This window comes from Anabas testudineus, chromosome 17 (genome assembly GCF_900324465.2).
Source record: "Anabas testudineus chromosome 17, fAnaTes1.2, whole genome shotgun sequence".
NCBI lineage: Eukaryota > Metazoa > Chordata > Actinopteri > Anabantiformes > Anabantidae > Anabas > Anabas testudineus.
The window spans coordinates 2615384-2638943 of record NC_046626.1 but is presented as its reverse complement, the minus strand read 5'-3'; the positions used below and the strand labels follow the sequence as shown (position 1 = coordinate 2638943).

Genomic DNA, 23560 nt, shown 5'->3' with positions numbered 1-23560 from the left:
TAAACCTTACACTGTAAAGTGCCTTGAGATGTCTTCTGTTGTGAAACCTCCAGCAGAACCAGGCTTACGGCGGGTGGCCATCTGCATCGACTGGTTGGGGTAAGTAAAAAGTGGAGAGAGAAAAGAACAACCAGCATCAGACAAAACACTGGGCAGGTTGGTAGAACCAGTAGCTGCACACTGGAAATATACAGTGTCAAGGCCTGTAGATAAGTAAATAGAGTAGGAGACAGAGAGGAATAAGCACAATTATGTGAGACTAAGACAAAATGTTAATGATATAAAGGTGACATATACACTGCATTCATAGAGTATTAACACCCTGTTTACTTTTTTCAATTTTGTAATATTGCAGCCTAATACTACAATCATTCAAAATATTTTTTTCCACACTCAGTACCCCATAAAGTGAAAACCACCCTTTTGAAATGTTTGTATGAGAAGTGCCTTTTAAAAATACCTTTTAAAAGGGTAAAACCAAAGCAGTATGTAAGTACTCAGAACGCAATTTAGCTCAGGTGCTGCCCATTTCTCATGATCGTTGCTGATATCCTTCTACACTTGTAGTTTTCTGAGTAAACATTTGACTGCAACAGCCCTAACATTTACATTTAGTAGACACTTACAACAGGTAGGCATAAAGAGGTCTTGCTTAAGGAGGTAGGCCACAGCTGGGATTTGAACTCCAGTCTCCCACATGGAGTGGAGTGATCTTACCACTACAATAACCAGCCACCTTTAAAATCTATTAAACAAAACCTCTTAGTTAGGACATATTTATTTGATCTAGTAACATTTTTAACAGCAGTCTAGTCAGGTTGGGGGAATGCTGATGGTTTAGCTGAACGAATTGTTGAGCTTCAGTAAGATCTATGGGGAAGAAGCAGTTTAGTTCTAGTCTAGATATACTGTACTTGGGGATCTACAGTGCCAATTCAGCTTAGAACATCAGAATCTTTCACAAAGCAAATTGTGTGCACTGTGCCAGTAAGTTATGAAACTGGCTTTAACTGAAACTGAGTTCCTTTATTTTTGCTGTAGACTAAAAACATTTGGGTTCAACATCAAAAGGTGAACACGAGAGAGTTGTTTTAGCTTCTTTCTTTGCAGCTCTCACGTTTGTGTCAACTGCTGTTTTCTTTAATCTATCAATTTGACATCTGTTACTTAGTACACCAGTGGTTTCTTTCTTCTTCGTGACATTTCAAATGGTTGTAGTAGCTATATCCAATGTTTGTGCATGCTGGCTAAACCTCTTAACTATAAATACAGTCTGAACAGACAAAACCCAAACCTGACACTGAGCGTAGACAATCAGTGCTTTTTTTTTTTAAATAATCAATGTAATAGTACACACATGGGCAACAAAAATATGTTTGCTTACATGAAAAATGTGTGGGTTTACACAAAAGGTGCCATCTTCTATGTTGTGCTGAAATTTTACGCTTAAATATTGATCTTTTGTCTCCTGTTCGCCTTTTGATGTAAAACCCAAATATTTTCAGTCTACAGCAAAAATAAAGGAATTGACCTCACTGTTCCAATACTTTTGGATGGGAGTGTACTTTGAAAGTGTACGTTTGCAAGCTAACAGTTAATCATATTGGGAGAAGTTGAACTACAGAAATCTAGTTTGGTAAAAATCCAACTGACTTTGATGATAGGAATGTATCATTTGTTTTGGTCTTTCATGAAAATAGATGGCAGGGGGCAACACTGAAATTATAAGAATGTAGTTATGTTGATAGTGTTGTTATTAGGAAACACAATGTCCTGTACAGCCATAGTGTTTGTAGATTTGTTGTGATCTGGTAAAACAGAACATCAAAGACAATCTAATGACAGCTATTAGAAACTCATATATATATATATATATATATATATATATATATATATATATATATATATATATATTTTTTTGGAATTGACTGTGTAAAATAATACAACCAAATTGGAAAAATAGTTAATTACACATTATTTAACACAAATTAATGAATTACAGGGGATTAATGGGGCTTGTGATTTATGGGAAATGTGAGCTGTTTTTTTTTTATTATAATGTCTAGCAAGAAACCCAAAACATAGAAGCAAAACATTTGAAATGAGAAAAATTTAATGATCTGATATTTTCAAATTACAGAAGGTAACAGCAAAAAAAAGGTGTGAGATAACTTAGTAATAATATATGATATGCACTAAAATGTATCATCAGAGAAAAAACAAATCTGCGTTCCTGACATTCTTTTGGTCCATTCTGATTCAGTCCTTTATGATTCAGTGCTGCCTTTTACATTTTGGTGTTTGTAAAAACCTTTACAAATAATATATGATATGTGATAGCATAATAATCTGAACTACAACTATTACAGGCTCTACATGGTAGCTATGATAGGACTTTTGAAATTTATGTGGAAATAAAGATCTTCTGAGTGCAAAAAATATAATGAATACAAACAAACAAAATAAAAGTACTTCAGATTGTTCCTGAAATTTGAAAATACCTTCATCCACAGGAAACTAACACCTTTCTCTCTTCCTGCTAAAAGTAGTATCCTGTAATATTCATGCTCCCCATGATTCATCTAACACAGTGATGCAGTTAAAACTACCATGTAACATTTGCCACATAGCTTGTCACCTTGTGCCTAAACATATCCAAAGCAAATTGTGGTGTGGTTTCATGGTAAATCAATGCAAAACCCAAGAATATCCAAACTCAACTTTGGTTAAGTCAAAAATGTTTTCTGAATTAGGGTTTGCTGCAGGGAGAATCTTTTTTTTTACAGTACCACATGTGGCTGACTGTGGCTGTGATTGGCAGTGTCATGTCCAACTCACTTAAAGCATCCACGGTTTTCACACACACACACTCTATTCAGTCGCAGCAAGTTGACTACATTAACATTTAGTCATTTGGCAGACACTTTTATCTAAAGTTACTTATAAGTGAGTTACAAGGTATAAGGCAAAGTAAAGGTAAGAAGGTCTTGCCTAAGGACCTCTACTGGAGGTAGCCCACAGCTGGGATTTGAACCCCACTCTCCCACATGGAGGGCGGCAATCTTACCACTGCTATTTGTTTGTTAATAAAGACAAACTTAAAAACAATGAGGTTAAAAATGAACTAATGAAAATAACAAAATCACAATTTCCATTATGTTCAGTCAGAACTCAGCTTTGAATGATCTGGACCTTCAGCTACCAAAATTCAGAAGGTGAGGTATCTGATATCTGAGAACCCCTTTCAGTAGGGTCCACCTTTCCTGAGTATGAGCATTTGGCTCTAGTGATTGGGTTTTAATGTGAAATGACATGAATGTGACAAATGACAAACAATGAGCCAGATTAAACTCAATAGAAACAATAGAAATGATGATCATGGAAACAATGATATTAGGAAACTCAGATTACATTGTAGTAAGCAGCATCATATATATATATATATACACACACACACACACACACACAGTTATGTTCAAAATAATAGCAGTACACTGGTTTTTAGTATATTTTCTATTGCTACATGGCAAACAAGTTACCAGTAGGTGCAGTAGATTCTTCTGTTCAGAAGAACAGTGTACTTTGATTAAAAAGTTGATTGGAGAGGTGAAAACCTATAGGGTGCAAAAAATTTATTTAAAAAAAAATTATAGATTGTTCAGCTAAAATGATCTCCAATGCCTTAAAATGGAGCGCAAAACCAGAGAGACGACAACGGAAGACAACCATCAAAATGGATCGATGAATAACCAGAATGGCAAAGGCTCAGCCAATGATCAGCTCCAGGATGATCAAAGACAGTCTGGAGTTACCTGTAAGTACTGTGACAGTTAGAAGACGTCCGTGTGAAGCTAATCTATTGTCAAGAATCCCCCACAAAGTCCCTCCGTTAAAAAAAAGGCATGTGCAGAAGAGATTACAATTTGCCAACATCATCTGGGCTAAAGAGTAATGGGAGGAACATTTTGTGGACTGATGAGAGTAAAATAGTTCTTTTTGGGTCCAAGGGCCACAGACAGTTTGTGAGACAACCCCCAAACTCTGAATTCAAGCTACAGTATACAGTGAAGACAGTGAAGCATGGTGGTGCAAGCATCATGATATGGGCATGTTTCTCCTACTATGGTGTTGGGCCTATTTATCGCATACCAGATCATGGATCCGTTTGCATATGTAAAAATACTTGAAGAGGTCATGTTGCCTTATGCTGAAGAGGACATGCCGTGAAATGCTTGTTTCAACAAGACAATGACCCCAAACACACTAGTAAATGAGCAAAGTCTTGGTTCCAAACCAACAAAATTAATGTTATGGAGTGGCCAGCCCAATCCCTGGACCTTAATCCTATCGAGAACTTGTGGGGTGATATCGAAAATACTGTTTCTGAAGCAAAACCAAGAAAAGTAAATGAATTGTGGAATGTTGTTAAAGAATCATGGAGTGGAATAACAGCTGAAAGGTGCCACTAGTTGGTTGACTCCATGCCACACAGATGTGAAGCAAACTAAATATTAGTTTAGTGATTCACAGGATTGTTAAATCCTAGAAACAAAAGCAAAATAGTTTTGAGTTTGTACAGTCAACGGCAGACACTGCTATTTTTTAACACACCCCCACCCTCCCTTTCAACTAATTGCCCAATTTCACAGCCTTGGGAGCGTGCATATCATGAATGCTGGCGTTTTCTGAGAATCTACTGCACCTACTGGTAACTTGTTTGCCATGTAGCAATGAAAAATATACTAAAAACCTGGATTATTCTGGTTAGTCACATTGTACTGCTATTATTTTGAACATAACTGAATATATATACACACACATATACATACACAGGTCTTTAATCATTACACTCATGTAAATTAAAATCATGCACATTAAGGATATTAATGCTTGAAACATTATGCATTTTTGTCTATATTAGCCTATGAGCCTTCAATATTTGAGTTTAGGCCATCCTTTGGCAATAACTTTATGCTCTATTCAGTAATATTACACTAATCCAAAGGTAATGTAATGAAAAGATGAACATTAGTTAAAATAGATTATAGACTGATCTTTTAAAATAGATTTAAGTAATCCTTTACTTCTTACTCTCCTCTGTCACTCCTGTTTTATGGAGCGTCCTTTGAACTTGTCCATGAGGTTGAAGGCTCCCAAGTACTGGCCCAGCAGAATGCCCTGCTTCATAGGGAGAATGCTGTGGAGAAAAAGACAACAACATCTTGCCATTATGAATTGATCATTTAGGGTCTGTTTAGGGAATGAGCTGAGCTTGGATAAAGACAAGTTTAGATGCAAGTGGAATCAAATTAAGTCTAATTGTTGGATTTGAGTTTTAAATGTACAGTATTTATCACAGTATAGTAAGATAGAGCCTTTATAGTGTCTATAAGTTAGGCACTACTTTATTTCACACAATAACTATAGCAATATGTGTTACTGAATTCAGCTATTAGGGTAATGCTAGCATTACCCCAATAGCTGAATTCAAAGATTTTTTTTAATTTAAAATTTATGTGGTTTCAGTGCAGCCAATTATTCAAAACAACACAATCACAGAGTAATTGAATTTGAATTTGAATTAATGCAGGTGTATCTCAATAAATTAGACTATCATCATCATATTCATTACATACAGACAAGCTGAAGACCACTAGTAAAGTAACCTGGGCTTTCATAACAGCTCAGCAGTGCCACAGGCTGATCACCTCCATGTTACACAGCATAGATGCAGTAACATTTCAGACAACATTTCTGTAATAAAAATCCTTTTTAAAATTGATCCAGTGTAATATGTTGTAATTTTCTGAGATAGTGAATTTTAGGTTTTCATTAGCTGTAAGCCATAAATAATCAAATTAACCAACGGCCTCGACGACCCAATCCCTGGACAAGGAATCTGGCAATTGGGACATGGAATGTCACCTCACTGGCTGGAAAGGAGCCTGAACTTGTGTTGGAGGTTGAGCGGTACCAGCTAGAGATAGTCGGGCTCACTTCCACACATAGTCTGGGCTCTGGAACACAACTCCTTGAGAGAGGTTGGACTCTCTTCTACTCTGGAGTTGCCCATGGTGAGAGGCAGCGGGCAGGTGTGGGCTTGCTTATAGCCCCCCAGCTCAGCTGCCATGTGTTGGGAGTTTTCCCCGGTGGACAAGAGAGTTGTTTCCCTGCGCCTTCAGGTAGGGGACAGGTCTCTCACTGTTGTTTGTGCCTACGGGCCAAATAGCAGTGTAGAGTACCTAGCTTTCATAGGGTCTTTGGAAGGGGTACTGGAAGGTGCTCCGACTGGGGACTCTGTCGTCCTACTGGGGGATTTCAACGCCCACGTGGGCAATGACAGTGATACCTGGAGGGAGGAACGGCCTCCCTGATCTGAACCCGAGTGGTGTTTTGTTATTGGACTTCTGTGCTATTCACAGTTTGTCCATAACGAACACCATGTTCAAGCATAAGGGTGTCCATCAGTGCACGTGGCACCAGGACAACCTAGGTCGGAGGTCTATGATCGACTTTCGACCATATGTCTTGGACACTCGGGTGAAGAGAGGGGCTGAGCTGTCAACTGATCACCACCTGGTGGTGAGTTGGATCCGGTGGTGGAGGAGGGAGCTGGATAGACCTGGCAGACCCAAACGTATTGTGAGGGTCTGTTGGGAACGTCTGTCAGAGAGGTCTTCAACTCCCACCTCCGGGAGAGCTACAATCAGGTCCCGAGGGAGCCTGGAGACATTGAGTCCGAGTGGACCATGTTTTCCACCTCAATTGTCAATGCGGCTGTTGGGAGCTGAGGCCGTAGGGTCTCTGGTGCCTGTCGCGGCGGCAATCCCCAAACCCGGTGGTGGACACTGGAAGTAAGGGAAGCCGTCAAGCTGAAGAAGGAGTCTTATCAGGCCTGGTTGGTCTGTGGGACTCCTGATGCAGCTGATGGGTATCGGCAGGCTAAACGTGCTGCAGCCCGCGCGGTCGCAGAGGCAAAAACTCGGACCTGGGAAAAGTTCGGCGAGGCCATGGAGGAGGACTATCGGTCTGCCTCAAGGAAATTCTGGCAAAATTCGCCCTGAGTACCTTAAGTCTCTGGATGTTGTTGGGCTGTCTTAGTTGACACGCCTTTGCAGCATCGCGTGGAGATCAGGGACAGTACCTCTGGACTGGCAGACCGGGGTGGTGGTTCCTCTTTTTAAAAAAGGGGACCGGAGGGTATGTTCCAACTATAGGGGGATCACACTCCTCAGCCTCCCTGGGAAAGTCTATTCCAGACTGCTGGAGAGGAGAGTTAGGCCGCTAGTCGAACCTCGGATCCAGGAGGAACAATGCGGTTTTCGTCCTGGCCGCGGAACACTGGACCAGCTCCATACTCTTGCTAGGTGCTCGAGGGTTCATGGGAGTTCGCCTATCCAGTCTACATGTGTTTTGTGGACTTGGAGAAGGCGTTTGACCGTGTCCCTCGTGGCATCCTGTGGGGGGTACTTTGGGAATACGGGATTCGGGACCCTTTGTGTTGTTGGGCTGTCTTAGTTGACACGCCTTTGCAGCATCGCGTGGAGATCAGGGACAGTACCTCTGGACTGGCAGACCGGGGTGGTGGTTCCTCTTTTTAAAAAGGGGGACCGGAGGGTGTGTTCCAACTATAGGGGGATCACACTCCTCAGCCTCCCTGGGAAAGTCTATTCCAGACTGCTGGAGAGGAGAGTTAGGCCGCTAGTCGAACCTCGGATCCAGGAGGAACAATGCGGTTTTCGTCCTGGCCGCGGAACACTGGACCAGCTCCATACTCTTGCTAGGTGCTCGAGGGTTCATGGGAGTTCGCCTATCCAGTCTACATGTGTTTTGTGGACTTGGAGAAGGCGTTTGACCGTGTCCCTCGTGGCATCCTGTGGGGGGTACTTTGGAAATACGGGATTCGGGACCCTTTGTTAAGGGCCATTCGGTCCTTGTATGACCGGAGTAGGGAGCTTGGTTCGCATTGCCGGCAGTAAGTCAGACTTGTTCCCGGTGCATGTTGGACTCCGACAGGGCTGCCCCTTGTCAACGATCCTGTTCATTATTTTTATGGACGGATTTCTAGGCGCAGCCAGGTGTCAGAGGGAATCCGGTTTGGGGATCACAGGATTTCATCTCTGTTTTTTGCAGATGATGTTGTCCTGTTGGCCTCATCAGACTGGGACCTCCAGCGTGAGATTGACAGAAGGATTGGTGCATCGTCAGCAGTAATGCGGTCGGTGTACCGGTCCGTCGTGGTGAAAAAGGAGCTGAGCCGAAAGGCAAAGTTTACCGGTCAGTCTACGTTCCTACCCTCATCTATGGTCATGAGCTTTGGGTCATGACCGAAAGGACAAGGTCGCGGATACAAGCGGCCGAAATGAGTTTCCTCCGCAGAGTGGCTGGGCGCACTCTTAGTGATACGGTGAGGAGCTCAGTCACCCGGGAGGAGCTCGGAGTAGAGCCGCTGCCCCTCTGCATCGAGAGGGGCCGGTTGAGGTGGCTTGGGCATCTGTTTCGGATGCCTCCGGGGCGCCTCGTAGGGGACGTTTTCCGGACATGTCCCACCGGGTGGAGCCCCGGGGAAGTCCCAGGACACGTTGGAGGGACTATGTCTCTCGGCTGGCCTGGGAACGCCTCGGTGTCCCCCCGGAAGAGCTGGAGGAGGTGTCTAGGCAGAGGGAAGGCATCTCTGCTTAAGCTACTCCCCCCGCGACCCGGCCTCGGATAAGCGGACGAGAATGAATGAATGAATGAAATTGATGATATGCTGATTTATTGACATGCTCCTTTAGTGAAGATGGTACCCAAATTGACCTTAAATTAGAAACCCAGAGTTTCCACAGATTCAGTTTGTACATTCTAAGAAAAGACAAATCAGTGATTGGATGACCCCATACCAGACAAATCAGAGATAACGTTTGTGTAGAAGAAGAACTCAAAACATGCTTATAGTGGATGCAAAACCAGCGTCATTGCAAAGTGGCACAGTGCAGCCCATACATGTGTTCCATCTTGAGCAAATTAAGATATTCCTTCAAATGGATGTTGGATGTCATATTTTGAATGAATGCACTGATAAATGATACATTTCCCTAAGTGGATAAATAAAGTACACTTTTATCTTACTTTAGCATACTGTATTTGATTAGTAGTTAAGTAATGCTGACTGCGCTGCTGCCTGTGAAGTGTACACATCCTTTTCATTTGTTAGAAATCGTGAAAGATAAAAGTCTGTAAGTTGCATAATTTACATGGTTAAAACAGACTGCTGTCATTATGCTAAGCTATCTCTGTGCAAGAGAATGTCATATAAGGAAGACTGTTTAAGTTTATATATATATTCTTGTCACTTTTGGTGCTTGAAGGTGATCTTTTTACTTTTAACACTCTTATCAACACATTTTGACAATGCCATGTCTAATTTAGTTCATTATACAAATTATAATATGTATGTTTTTATGTTTATGTCTATGCCTTTAGCAAAACTGATGTACATTGTACTTTAACAATAAACCAAGCTACTCTTTGCCATGGTTAATAATTTAAGATGTTAAATAAATATGACTACTTATGGGTGTAAGTTTTATTCATTTCTCCAATCTTTTGTCCAAGAGAATATTGGATAATAGTTATTTAACTTCAGTAGGAACCTGAGGGAGGCTTCATCAAAAATGTATACACAGATGTCCAAATAAACTTTTGCGTTCCTTTTGTAATTAAGTGTGTTAGACACAGAAGCTATGTGGTCCTTAACACATCAGATTGCTCATTAGCATATTTAACTAGACTGAAACTAAACTGAAAAATGTGTTAACAAGTGTTCACCCTACTAATGACAAACAGTTGGACCAGCAAAAGCAGCCATTCATTGTCAATAGAAACCAGGTGTAGTCACTCAATACATACCACTGTGTGAGACAGAGGCAAATAGAAAAAGCTCAAATTTATCCAAATATGCCATGACAGAGCTAAATGACAACTGAGTGAGAGTCAATCAGGCTCAAGCTTCCCAATTATTTACTACATGTGTTGAAGGTGTTTCTAGGACAGTAGCTTAGATTAGAATTTGTAATAAAATAAATATATGGCTGACATTGTTGGTGTATTTTTTTTTTATGATGGTGTTACATAGAAGAATAATTATTAAAACTGGTGTTCCCAACATAAACATAAATTTTTTGCTATTTTGAAAAAGAGGACAGTTTTTTTCTGTGTTAGATTGCATCAATAATATATATATATTTTTTTTTAACTATGGCAAATTAGCAATAAGAGTCACGACAGTATATGTTTATCAGTTGTGATTCTGATTCAACTCACCACACTTTATGGAAGTACAATGCTGAAATGCTGGAGTAGCCCTTTAAAACTATATAAACATTCAATGAACCAATGTGTTTGTTTTTGCCAAACACAAATAAGTTCTTTAAATAGCTTCTAATGGAACAATGTATTTGTGGTAATGTAATATTGAAATGCCTTTCTGCATCTCTTCCTATATCAGCCCAAGCTAGCAGTTTTTTGATGACAGTCCTCTGACTAACAATGATGGCCTTCAAAGAAGAAGCAGCGACAAGATTGGATAATACAACAACACATTATTAAAAGCTTGAACACAATGGCTTTTATGTAAAACGAACAGAGGTGACAGGCGAGGCACCATCCCCATTTGTGTGAGCTGTGTTCAAGAGACGAAAAGCTTTCTAATAGAGAATAATGGCTCTGTCCTCCGACAAATGGACCAGAGAAAAAAGAACTAGTAGAGAGAATGTCTCCATAATGCGTCTTATCAAATGTAATTAAAGGGCAAAACAACTTATCTGAAGCATTGAGGGTTTTAGCTATTAAATGCATTGTTATCAGAAACATTTTCCTTACCAATTTTACCTGAGAGATATTATACATTTGATTCATTTGGGTCAAGTGGTTGGAACTGCTGTCAGTGACTCACACCTGTCTCCTGCTGGAGCCAAACAGCAGTCTAATGTGTTTCTTTATTGAAAACGTAGGCACCATGAGTCACATACCTGCAGTACTGACTCATGAAAGGTCTGTAATTTTATACTGACCTGTGATCAAATCAAAATGTGTTCACATGATCCTAATACTGTGCCATTAAAGCTGAAAGAAGATAAAACTGGCAAAAGCTCTTTATTATGAGAAAGAACTTGCAGTAGGCTGAATGCAGTGTGGCCACCTGGGATACCAGTGTTCTTGTTAACATCAGTTCATCCGCTGGGGTTATGTGACTTGATTTCAACATAATAAAAAGAAAATGTATTCCAGAATTATGCTCCTCACAGCTATGGCACGGAGGTATAGTTGTTAGCACTGTTCACTAATAGCAAGAAGCCATAATTGATAAAGGTTTTGGAATGGCCTAGTCAAATCTGATCGAGATGTTTTGTCATTATCTTAAACAGGCAGTTCATACTCGTACTTGCATACTACATACTTTCTTCTACTATGGCACAATCAGTTACTTGGCTTAGTGTTTTTTCAAACAGAGCAGGGCAAGTTAGGGTAGCTTCTTTTCCCTAAATAAAAAAAACATAATTTGAACAAAAGCATTTCGTATTTACTTGGTTTATCTTTCAGTAATATTAAAATTTGCAAAAAAAAAGCACATTAACTGATTTTCATGAATATGTTCATGAATTTCAATATTTCCTTTGGGGAAGGGTTACACACTAAGATAGTAAATCTATAAATTCACACAAAACTGTCCATTTGTGTTAACATTTTCACTTTTCATTCTTGTTTTTTTACCAGCTCATCACATAGGAAACAAATGTTTATTCCAAATAGGGACTTAATAACTACCAGATTCCAAAATAATGAGTAATTCTTGGGAGCTCATGGACGCTATATTACCATAGCGGTTTGGCCAAGTACGTATTACATTATGAGATTTGAGTGTGGCTGTCGTAATCAATTTTATTCTTTCATATAAAATTTTAAATCCTGATCCAACACTGATATTCATATCACAGACAACTTTTCGTCCCTCTTTGGAGAACTGCTTCGACGGCGTGTTACGGTGTCCGGTCCGTGTCACACTGTGTGGATGCGTTCGTTAGTTCTATGTATGTGTTATGTGACCAACGGATAAAACACCAAAGACGACTTGTCATCCCGCTTTGGAGAAGGAAGAAGAAGATGTGTGTGGATGTCTCCATAAGATGTCTTGGTGAGGCAGAGCTTCAGCCAGCCTCCGTTCCTCTTGTGGTGAGTCCGCGACAACCCTCCCCCCATCTGCCCCCACCCCAACGTGTGCCGGTAACGACCGTCTTTACATAATAAAAGCAGCTGTCCACAGGGGGCCAGGTTGTCATTTGACCACACTGCCGGGCTCCTAGGTATGACCAGAAAAGTCAGTATTCCTAGTGTTAAACAAACTGTTTAATTAACAGGTGTTGATTTAGCTATGTTAATATTTACAGTCTACAATGGTGGAAAACAAAGTCATAAATACATTTATTCAAGTAGGCACTTATGTACAATGTTAAAGTACTTGATGTGGAATGAATCTGGACTGATTGGATTGAATTGATGCCCAGTGCACACCTACTATATGAACAAAATCTGGACATTATCACCTTTAAGCAGGGCCATTTATTATTATTATTACTATTATTATTATTATTCCTTTATAACAGATTCACAGGGAAAAATATAAGTACAGAGTTATTCTTAATGTATGATATATAGTCCATTTGGGCTATACACTAAGAGTGATTTCAAACCACAGGCTTTTGTTCATTAAAATTGAACTCAAGTTTGTTTTCTCTGTTGGTGCGGTTCATTTTCGTCTGGTGTAAACATGGTATTCGCACTTAAGTGTGCACCAAAACAACCGTACCGAGACCCTCTATATGGGATGGTCTCCATCTGCATCATCTCTGGTGAGGTCCTCCTTGTTAGATAGTGTACCAAACCAAGACGGGACCAACCCTGGGTAGTGAGTAGGTTTTCATTTCTTTCGTTTGTCCCGTTTGTCCCCCAAAAACATGCTGTCTGATTAATCACAGACAAAGGTCTAAAGGTCCCAGGCCAAATTTTTAGTTTGTGTTTAAAGGGGATGGAAATAGTGAATGTGACTGGTTATGATTTTCACATCCAACACACCAACCTACCATATCTGATCCCAGTTCGTATCCACTCATTGCCACAAAATTGCCTTAGGGATGCCCTTGGCACTGTGGAGCCCTTGAGCCCAATCTGTGCACTGTAGACACTGTGTCTAGAAAAATTCAACCCTTTGTTGTTAGTATTTGGTCATCCATGTAAACCTTTTATGATATTGTATATGTCTTGTAACTTGAGTCCGTATTAGTGTTGATCTAAGTAAGAGAATGCAGACATTGGCAGGCCAGTAAACTCAATAAATTACCTCATAGCTACAGTAGCGTTCCATGCTAGTGAGAATACATATGTACAAAATAGGTTTGGGGACAGATTACTCAGGGGAAAATTATCTGAAGACATGAAAATGGGGAAGACGGGACAGGCTGTCAGTGACTGCCACTGTCATTGATATACTCAGCTAATCTGAGAGGTGATCACTTGTCAAGGAATCAGAAGGCCTATGTTCAAAATGTACAAGCTGGATGTCAGTGGACTAGACTCTTCAAGACCCCTGCACCCCAAAAATTCGCTGTGGAATTGTCCAGGTCAAAAAGCTAGAAGTATTCATCACCTTGGAACTCCTACACTTTGAGTACTGAGTAGTACTCAGTTTCTGGATTGAATCCTGAGATTGGATGACCTGCTGCTCCTCCTACGGTAGGCGTATCGTATCACTTCCTGTTGGGTTAGGGTTAACGTTGGTTATAGTCGATGCTGACTCGCTATTCAGTTGCTCTGTGTTTGTTCTGCTAACTCTACCCAACCTAAAACTAAATTCATAGTTTTAGTGAACAGCACTACTGGCGTAAGAGTCGTAACATACAACTGTGTTACTTAAGGATCGTTCATAAATACTCTTGATTTTCTTGTGTTGTGAGGTCTGCTAGCTCTTCTGTTAGCCATGGCTGTTCTCCCTCTTCTTCTCCTTCTCTCTCTTGCTCAGTATGTCATATGTTTAGTTTCTCCTCTGCCTCCTTTAGTGAGAAAGGGATTTGTAATAAATGTAGTTTATTTACAGCATTGGAGGCGAGGCTGACTGATTTGGAGACTCGGCTCCGCACCGTGGAAAATAAGCCAGCTAGTCGGATCCCAGTAGCCGTTGCAGAGCCAGCTAGCCTATGTCCCGTTAGCTGTCCTCTGGCAGTTCCCGAGCAGCCGGGAAGTCAGGCCGGCTGGGTGATGGTTTGTAGGAAGCATAACCCCAGACACTTGCCCAAGGTTCACCACAACCAGGTTCATGTTTCAAATCGATTTTCCCCACTCAGCAACACACTCGCTGAGAAACCCACTCAGCTCTATAGTGAGAAACATGAAGTTAGAGACTCCAGCGGTCATAGTCAAGTGTATTCCCGGGGCCAGAGCATGCAATGTTGAATCCTATTTTAAACTCCTGTCTAAGGATAAACATAAATACAGTAAAATTATAATTCACACAGGAGCCCGATAACGGCAATCGGAAGTGACTAAAATTAAAGTGGAATCGGTGTGTAAGTTTGCTAAAATGATGTCGGACTCTGTAGTTTTCTCTAGCTGCATGTCGTCATTTAACTGCTGGCTGTCTAAGTGGTGGCTCACAAACAACGTGGGCTACAATGACAATTGGAAAACTGTTTGGAGAAAACCTGGTCTGATTAGAAGAGATGGCATCCATCCCACTTTAGATGGTGCGTCTGTCAGAGTTGCAGAGATTATTAGACGACCTAAACCCTGACATTTCACAGTGGAGCCCAAGACACAGAGACACCTTACACACCTCTTTGCAGCTTCCTTACAGCTGTCACCCCCCAAAAACTACCATAACGCCATAGAGACAGTGTCTGCTCCCCGGGTAACTAAATTATTTATGTCAAGAACATTTCAATGTTGCTCCAGCACAAATGGACACTGTCATTTTATACTGACCTGTAATCAAAATCAAAATTTGTTTACATGATCAATACAGTCCCATTAAAGCTGAAAGAAGATAAAACTGGCAAAAAGCTTTTTATCATGAGAAAGAACTTGCAATAGGCTGAATGCAGTGTGGCCACCTGGGATACCAGTGTTCTTGTTAACATCAGTTGATGTTGGGGCTGGGGTTATGTGACTTGATTTCAACATAATAAAAAGAAAATTAATTTCAGAATTATGCTCCTCACAGCACAGCATAATTCATAGTCCATTTGTGTGGTTACTCCAGCACAAGTGATCTATCTTGTTGATAGTACTGCTGCTTCACTCTGAACAATACTTGATACTGTTGCTCCTCTGAAAAAGAAGCTAGTGAATCAGAGGAAGTTAGCTCCATGGTACAATTCACAAATCCATAGCTTAAAGCAGAGATCACGGAAACTGGAAAGGAGGTGGCGTTGCACAAATTTAGATGAATATTGCCTGGCCTAGTATAGGCTTGGCAATATAGTTTAATAATTCATAAAAAAGCCGTCCGTAAAGCTAGAACCTCATATTACTCCTCAGTAATGATTTCATGAATTTCTTTACAAATAAAATCATAACTATTAGAGAAAAAATTGAACAGATCCTCCCTGCATATGGCATGGATGGTCTCATTTGTAAAACAACTCTAGATTAATTTGAAAGACCACCCTCGTACTTAGACTGCTTCCTCCCCGTAGATCATTCTGAAATAATTTCAGTAATTAATTCCTCTAAACCATCAACATATCTCTTAGACCCCATCCCGACTAGACTGCTCATAGATGTCTTAGCTTTGCACATCCATATTAGATCAGATCAATCTATCCTTACAAATAGGCTACGTACCACAGGCTTTTAAGGTTGCTGTAGTCAAACCATTACTCAAAAAGCCTATTCTGGACTCAGGGGTTTCAGTGAATTAAAGACCAATATCCAATCTGCCCTTTATCTCTAAAATTCTTGAAAAGGTAGTTTCTAAGCAATTATGTGACCACCTGCGTAGCAATAACTTGTATGAAAATTTCCAGTTAGGATTTAGAGTAAATCATAGTACAGAACATGTCATTGGGATCAAAGTAACAGCACTAGAGTAGTTCAAATCATATCCATCAGATAGATTCTAGTTTGTACATGTTAATGATGAGTCTTCCATGCACAGCAAAGTTAGCTACGGAGTTCCACAAGGTTCTGTGCTTGGACGGATCCTTTTTACTTTATATATGACCCCCTTAGGCAATATTATTAGGACTTATTAACACTCTATAAATTGCCATTATGCAGATGATACCCAGCTATACTTATCTATGAAACGAGAAGAAACTAATCAATTAGTCAAACTTCAAGCATGCTTAAAAAGACATAAAGGTCTGGATGTCCTCTAAATTCCTTCTCCTAAACCCAGACAAGACAGAGGTTATTTTGTTTGGGCCTAAAAATCTCAGAGACACTATGCCTAATCACATTCTCAACCTTAGTATTGGCTTTAAGTAATACTGTAAGAAATCTCGGAGGTATCTTTGATCAGGATATCTCCTGCACTTCATACATAAAAGAAATCGCTAGAACTGCCTTTTTTCACCTGAGAAACAATGCTAAAATTAGGAGCATCCTGTCCCAAAGTGATGCTGAAAAACTAGCCCATGCATTTGTTACTTCCAGACTGGACTATTGTAATTCATTATTAATAGGATGTTCCAATAACTCCTTAAAAACCCTCCAGTTAATCCAAAATGCTGCAGCCAGAGTTCTGACTGGAATTAGCAACAGAAATCATATTTCTCCTACATTAGCTTCTCTCCATTGGCTCCCTGTAAAATCCAGAATTGAATTTAAAATTCTTCTCCTCACATATAAAGCACTTAATAATCAAGCTCCATCTTATCTTAAATTCCTCATAGTTCTGTATTTTATTCCCAGCAGAACTCTTCATTCTAAGAGTGCAGGTTTAATTGTTTCCAAATGTAAAATGGGAGGCAGAGCCTCAGATTACTAAGGTGGGGCCTCTGAGATAGCTCAGATTACTCCGAACCCTCTCTTAGTTATGCTGCTGTAGGTTAGCCTGCTTGGGGACCTATAGTAATACACTGAGCTCCTCTCCTCTCCTCTCCCCTCCCCATTCAAATGCTACCATTGCATGTACCGGATTTTCCGCACTATAAGGCGCACCTAAAAGCTTTCAATTTTCTCAAAAGCCGACAGTGCGCCTTGTAATCCGGTGCTCCATATATATGGATCAATATTGAGTCAGTCACGCAGTAGAACACGGGAATAGACGTTTAACATTAACGAATCAATGGTGCGGAAGTGGAGGCAGCAACAAGATGGCCAAGTAAAGAAGACTAAACAGAGTTTCCGAGGGAACAAAGCGAGATGGCTACAGTTGGAGGACAAACTCCTATCTTTTCTTTATGTAACTGAAAGAAACAAAATTAACAAATAATACACATCGTTACACATTTCGTATGTTACACTCGCACACGCTAGCTTGACTTGAATGAAGCTAATTACAATAACACCCACATGTAATTTATCACATGCAACAGGTAACAACTAACATACTTCTAATGACATGTGAATAACATGTTAATACTTACAAAGACAAATGCTTTCCAAGGCACAAACGTATAAAGCACACTACACACATGAACTAGTTCGTTTTACTGTGGAAACTAGCTTAATTTACCGGACAGAGAAACTATGTCAAAGCTGTACTATTGAACAGAGAGTGGAACTCTTAACATCTTAACAAAGATCAACTAAAATAAACAACTCTCACTCTGATAAATTTTGAGAACAATACTATAATACTTTTTAGTTGCCTTTGTCAGAACTTATTGTTATTCATTTATCACTTGAATTGAAAGGCATGATGGCAATCTATTAGTAAAGTCTGACTGACCTCTCTGTGTGAGGATCCAGCGACTACCTTTCAGGCTAACCTCTTATTTTGAAGGTCCCGTTTCCGGGCGGAATGGTGTTCATGCAGCAGCTTGACATTCGTTAAGCCGATTGATTGCACCTGTTGTGCACCGGACAAACTCATGACAAACTAGTGCGGAGGACTTAAAGTACTCGATGGCTGAGGATTCTGCTACATGGATTATTGCTTTGGAATATGGACTGTGATACTTTTTCCCGGTTTGTGTTTTGTTGAATGCCAGTGTTTTTCGTTGGATTATTCTGGATTTCATATTGGAGCTACGGGTTTGGATTATCTATGTTTCAAGGACTTTGATTTCACCAGGTATTAATATTGACTCCTTTTGTGTTTTTCTAAAGAAAAGACTGCTCAGCGCTATAGTTTTGTTTGTGTGCTACAATAAACGCACTGAACTGAGTAGATTGCTTCGGCCTTATTATTGGTCCTACTAACTCCTGACACTGACTGTTTTGTTGACATTTCCTTTAGCGCAGCTTCATCTAATGTTGCATAACGTAACCCCAGCCTCTATTGTAGCGTCTATTCTATGCGCCTTATAATGCGGTGCGCCTTATATATGAAAAAAGTTTGAAAATAGGCCATTCTCGTTGAAGGTGCACCTTACAATGCGGTGCGCCTTATAGTGCAGAAAATATGGTAATTAACTTTGTGTCCTTTCTCTGTCTCTCCCTCTCTTTAACTTTTTGGAGGTATCCTTGGTCTTGGAGCTGCATATCTCCAGAGTCCAGTTACTGGCCCTACCGACCTGCTCAATGTTTATTTTTTGTTGCCTGCTGTTCATTTCTCTCTTCTCTTTCCACTTACCCCAATTGGTTGAGGCAGATGGCCGCCCACTCTGAGCCTGGTTGTGCTGGAGGTTTCTTCCTCTAAATGGAGTTTTTCCTCTCCACTGTTGCCTAAAGCTTGCTCAAATGGGATTGTTGGGTTTTCTATATAATTCTTTTTACAATTATACTTTGTAAGGTCTTAAACCTTACATTGTAAAGTGCCTTGAGATGACTTCTGTTGTGATTTGGCTGTGATTTTAAAATTGAATTAAATTGATACTGTATGTTGGCTTATCTCTATTGCAACTACACTTCTAAAAGATTTATAAAAGCAGTTGTGTCATACCCCTGACACTGGAAAGGAAAGTTTTATATTTCCGTGGCAGTGGGTTAACTGTGTAATACATCATGCTGCATCCAAATAGAGTGGTGGTGAAGTAGGGCCTTTGTTATCTATTAAACTGCAACTAACTAATAATTTTTACACTATATACTTAAAAGTTTAGTTGGACATGATGTTGAAATTGGTGAAAAAAAAAATTGCATAAACAATGCCTTTTCTGCTCAAAAGTACCTTCAGTCTGCTTATATCTGAAAATAATATGGCTTACAATTCCCACAGAATTGTGACAAACGTCTTAGAAAAACTCCTTTGTGGTAAGACCTCACACCACATCAGAAGCACTTTCTTAGCTGATCAACAAGGTCCAAGTACACCGACATTATTCCTTCGCAATAAAGCTATATTGGATTCTGAATGTTAAATTCAGCCAAACTGTGACTTAGTAAGATTTTTATTTGGAGTCTTGCCTAAAACTTCAGGTGTACATTTCTAAAACACTAAGCACAAAAGCCAGATTACTAGCTAACTGTAACCTCGGTTTGTGCCACTTTAATCCGGGTTCCAAGAATACTTAGTTTGAACAGTCTGGTTAAGTGTACTGCACACAGAAGAGCCTCTTGGAAGAGAGCTCCTTGCTTGACAGGAACAAGTATTCACGTATTGAGTCTTTCAAAAAGGCCATAAACATGCTTGTAGTGACTGTCAAAGCTCTGAATATCAAATTTTATTTAGTGGCAACTGTCACACATGAGCACAGCAGCTTCAGCATGCCAGTTTTATTCATCAACCTATTCACAGACAGTTGGGTGGGGGAAAAAAAAAAAAAAAAAAAAAAATCAAATTCAAACTCAAAAACTAATTTATTAAATTGAATGTAAATGCACATTCATGCCCACATCTTTAAATTGTTGACCAACAAATTAATTTGAGTGCTTAAAGTCATACTGGCAAAGCAACATCAAAACCTCACTAACTAGAGCCTTGGTAGCATGAATCAACAGAGAACCCTCTGAAAAAATGTCCCCTGGCTGTCTGTTCTGTATGCTAAAGCCACAATCAAGGCAATAACAGTGGTCCCTATGTTTTGACAGTATTACAACTTCATTTTGTCCCTAGTTCTTTATTTCTTCCTTAGTTTTGACAGCATCAACAATAATAACAAAATCAGACTCATCAAACCTATATGCTGAAATGTGTGGGCAAAGTAACCTCACTAAAACGAAAATTGGGTGGGCAAGAAACTCTTATCACATTATTATAAAATTAGCTATGCCAATCATAGTTTACTGACCTGCTTTACCTTTGACATTCAGCAGTTGCCATGCACAAGGACTGCCCCCTTCTCAAAGGAACTCAAATGAATCACAGCTAATACAGTATTTGCTCCAATAAAATCCATGCAGCCTATCCTTAATTAATTTTTAGAACTGATTCTATTTATTTCCAACACCCTGGCTTGCATGCCTCAGTGGCAAACGTGTTGCAAGTTACATTTTTAAGTTAGGGAGGCAAACTCATGATAATACATGCACAAGAACAACAACAACAACAACAAAACAAAACACAAAAACAGCAATAGTTTATAGATACAACAAGATACCAAACAATGCATTTTATAAATGTGCCTAATAAAGTGCACACAATACAGTACTTCTCAGAACTATCAACTTGGACTGCCTGGATAAAAAAAAAATTTCCACCATATGAATAGCAGTTTAAGTTATGAATAAAGAGAGGCATGAATTCTCATGTGCAATAATGGATTATAAGATTAGCACAATCTCAGTTGTACTCACAAATAAAGTGGTTTAGCTAATCTGGATTAACTATAACTGGTGTGAATTAGCCACTTCCTTGTTCCCAGTTGGATGTTTCTACTTTGGTGAGTACATTAACACAATGACAGAAATGGTCACCAACTACTGATGTACTTGCAACAAAAAATAAACAACAAGTTTATATAATCTAAATATTTAACAAACACAGAACAATCCCATAGCATTATTGTAGCCCCGCTAGACAACTGTACTGACAATTTTAATACAGATATAAAGAAGTTGCTCACTGTCAACAGAAAATGTGTCAGTGCAATTTCATTGCTGCCTGAGGTTAGTGGAGCAATCTACTTTGACTGACAATCCTAGGTAAGAGCCAAGGAGGGAGGCCACTTTCCACTGTAGAACACTAAAAAGAATGATGAGACAGGATGAGGGCAGAGACAAGATATACAGATTATTAAAAATAATAGTAGTAAATAGTAGTAAAATATTAAAAACTATGCCTCTTTCATATGTCAGGCCAGGTATTCAACAATTTGAACAATCTAATGATCAATTTAATGTATCATTAGACAGAATCTGTCATACAGATCATGTAATAGAGACAGTACCTTCCAGCTCTTTGCCATTAATAATGCTTATGTTTTTTTATTAAAATAAAAATATTGGTAAAACCCATTTACACACCCCAGAGGATGTAGGTTCATATCTTGCCTTTGTGTTTTATCTTTTCATTTAATTAAATGTTTTAATGTTGATTTTTCTTACCACTTTCTGGTATTGTTGGTTATAAATCTTACTTTGTTTTACACTAAAACGAGGACAAAGCTCAACAAGCCTAACATCAGTAACATGCATGATCATGGTCACACGGGATTTTCTTTACTTTTTAGCACCAGAGCCTCAATGAGCTACTTATACATAGAGACTGAATTCAGATTATCTTTACCTAAGACGCTCTACAACGCAGCAGTGTTCCAGAGCTGTTTATCCCGGTCAACTAAATTTAACTGGATGAAGTGAATGCAGGGATACTCAAAATAATAATAATTAAAAAAAAAGGACTATATTAGTCTTTTATTATCTACACAGTGCACAGGTGCAAGCCATGCAGCAGCCTGTTGCAGCTGCTCTTTAGTTAATTAAATAAAATTAAATAGTTGTGTAAATTAAGTTCTACCCTTTAAGATCTTGTTGTTCGCGAGACTTTTTACCTTTGTTTTTACTATTGGAATCATGATTTCATTCATCCAAAAGACTGGAGTGCAGCAGCAGCTCCATCACCATGGTGCCAGCTCCTTTGTTTGCATCAGGGAACAGGTGATCATACTGAGGAAGGCCAGCATAAAGGATTTAACTTTGTCTGGGACTTTAATCATCCCTGATAATACCAGAGAACGAGGGGATACAGGAGAGGCAGAAAACAGTCGCATCACCCCTCTCTTATTATGGGCAATGTGAGATCACTAGACAATAAGACGGACGAACTGGCTGTGGGATTATTTACCCAGAGTTTTCACACACCACATTAATTGAGGTCTCCACTGCCCTCCCTCCTCTGAGAAAGTAAGACCAAAACCTGATACATCTCCTCCCACAATACACACTTTGGTTCTGAGGCAGCCTGCCTTCAGTGTGGACACTGACTGACTACATCACCAAATACATCACTTTCTGTGTGGACACACACATACCCACAAAAACTATTCGATGCTTTCCCAACAACAAGCTCTGGTTCACCAAGGACATCAAAGCCATCCTGAATGACAAAAAGAAGATATTCAGGACAGATGACAGGAAGGTAGCAAAGAAGGTTCAGAGACTGTTGTATTTTGGGTTTAGGAAGGGGAAGGAGGCTTATAGGGGGAAACTGGAACAAATCCTTCAGCATAACAACACCAGGGAGATGTGGAGGGGCATGAGGACCATCACCAGCCAAAAGTCCAGCAGCCAAGTGACTGAGGGGACTGTGGACTGGGTCAACAAATTTAACAATTTTCACAACAGATTCCAGGCTGAGCCTCAGAACCCCCTGCACTTCACTACAGGCTCCTCAGTCCATCCCCCACATGACTCAGCCACCACCTAAATGATCATATCAGCAGAGCAGGTGAACAGGCTTCACCCCACAAAGTCTGCAGGACCAGGTGGAATCAGCCCAAGGGTGCTGAAAGGCTGTGCTCCCCAGCTATGTGGGGTTCCAACTATCCCCAGTACATCTGCCTGCAGAACTGTGTGTCCGACAGTTCTGGGCACAGGTGCTCCACAGTGTACAGTTCTGTATCCCTTTCTCTTCACAAATACAATATGCTTATGTCTTTATTAAAAACAACAATAAAAACCTCACAGTGCCAGTCGAAAAAGTATGCGAACCTTTATATGACCTGAAAAAGGCTAAATAGACCCAGGTATTAGCAAAGGTTTAGATAATAAGTTTGGAGGTGTGGACTAGAGCTACTTCGACTGGCAAAAACCACTCTAGCTTTTTGAGTTCGATCCGCACAAGAAGAATAAGCTCATGTGAGGCATGCCTCACCAAAAGAAGCTTTCAGAGGATATACGATCAAGAATTGTTGATTTACATAAAGCTAGAAAGGGTTACAAAGTTATGTCAAAAACTTTAAAAATTCACCAGGCTACAGTTAGCTATCCATCTATCTATCTATCCAAGTGTGTGTGCATTTGTGTGCATGTGTGTATA

At 39.9% G+C, this 23560-nt stretch overlaps 1 protein-coding gene across 2 annotated transcripts in view; it reads right to left on the bottom strand.

Moving 5' to 3' along the window:
- Positions 1 to 3640: 3640 nt before the first annotated feature.
- LOC113171744 (epidermal retinol dehydrogenase 2) overlaps positions 3641 to 23560 on the bottom strand; it is a 31215-nt gene continuing 11295 nt past the window's right edge. Inside the window, exon 7 of one of the 2 annotated variants that reach the window (XM_026374353.1) lies at positions 3641 to 5197. In XM_026374353.1, the coding sequence (XP_026230138.1) occupies positions 5101 to 5197 (97 nt within the window). In that variant the 3' untranslated portion in view covers positions 3641 to 5100. Of the gene's footprint in view, positions 5198 to 19963; positions 21266 to 23560 lie in introns of those variants that run through there. The other variant, XM_026374354.1, reaches the window with a different exon arrangement.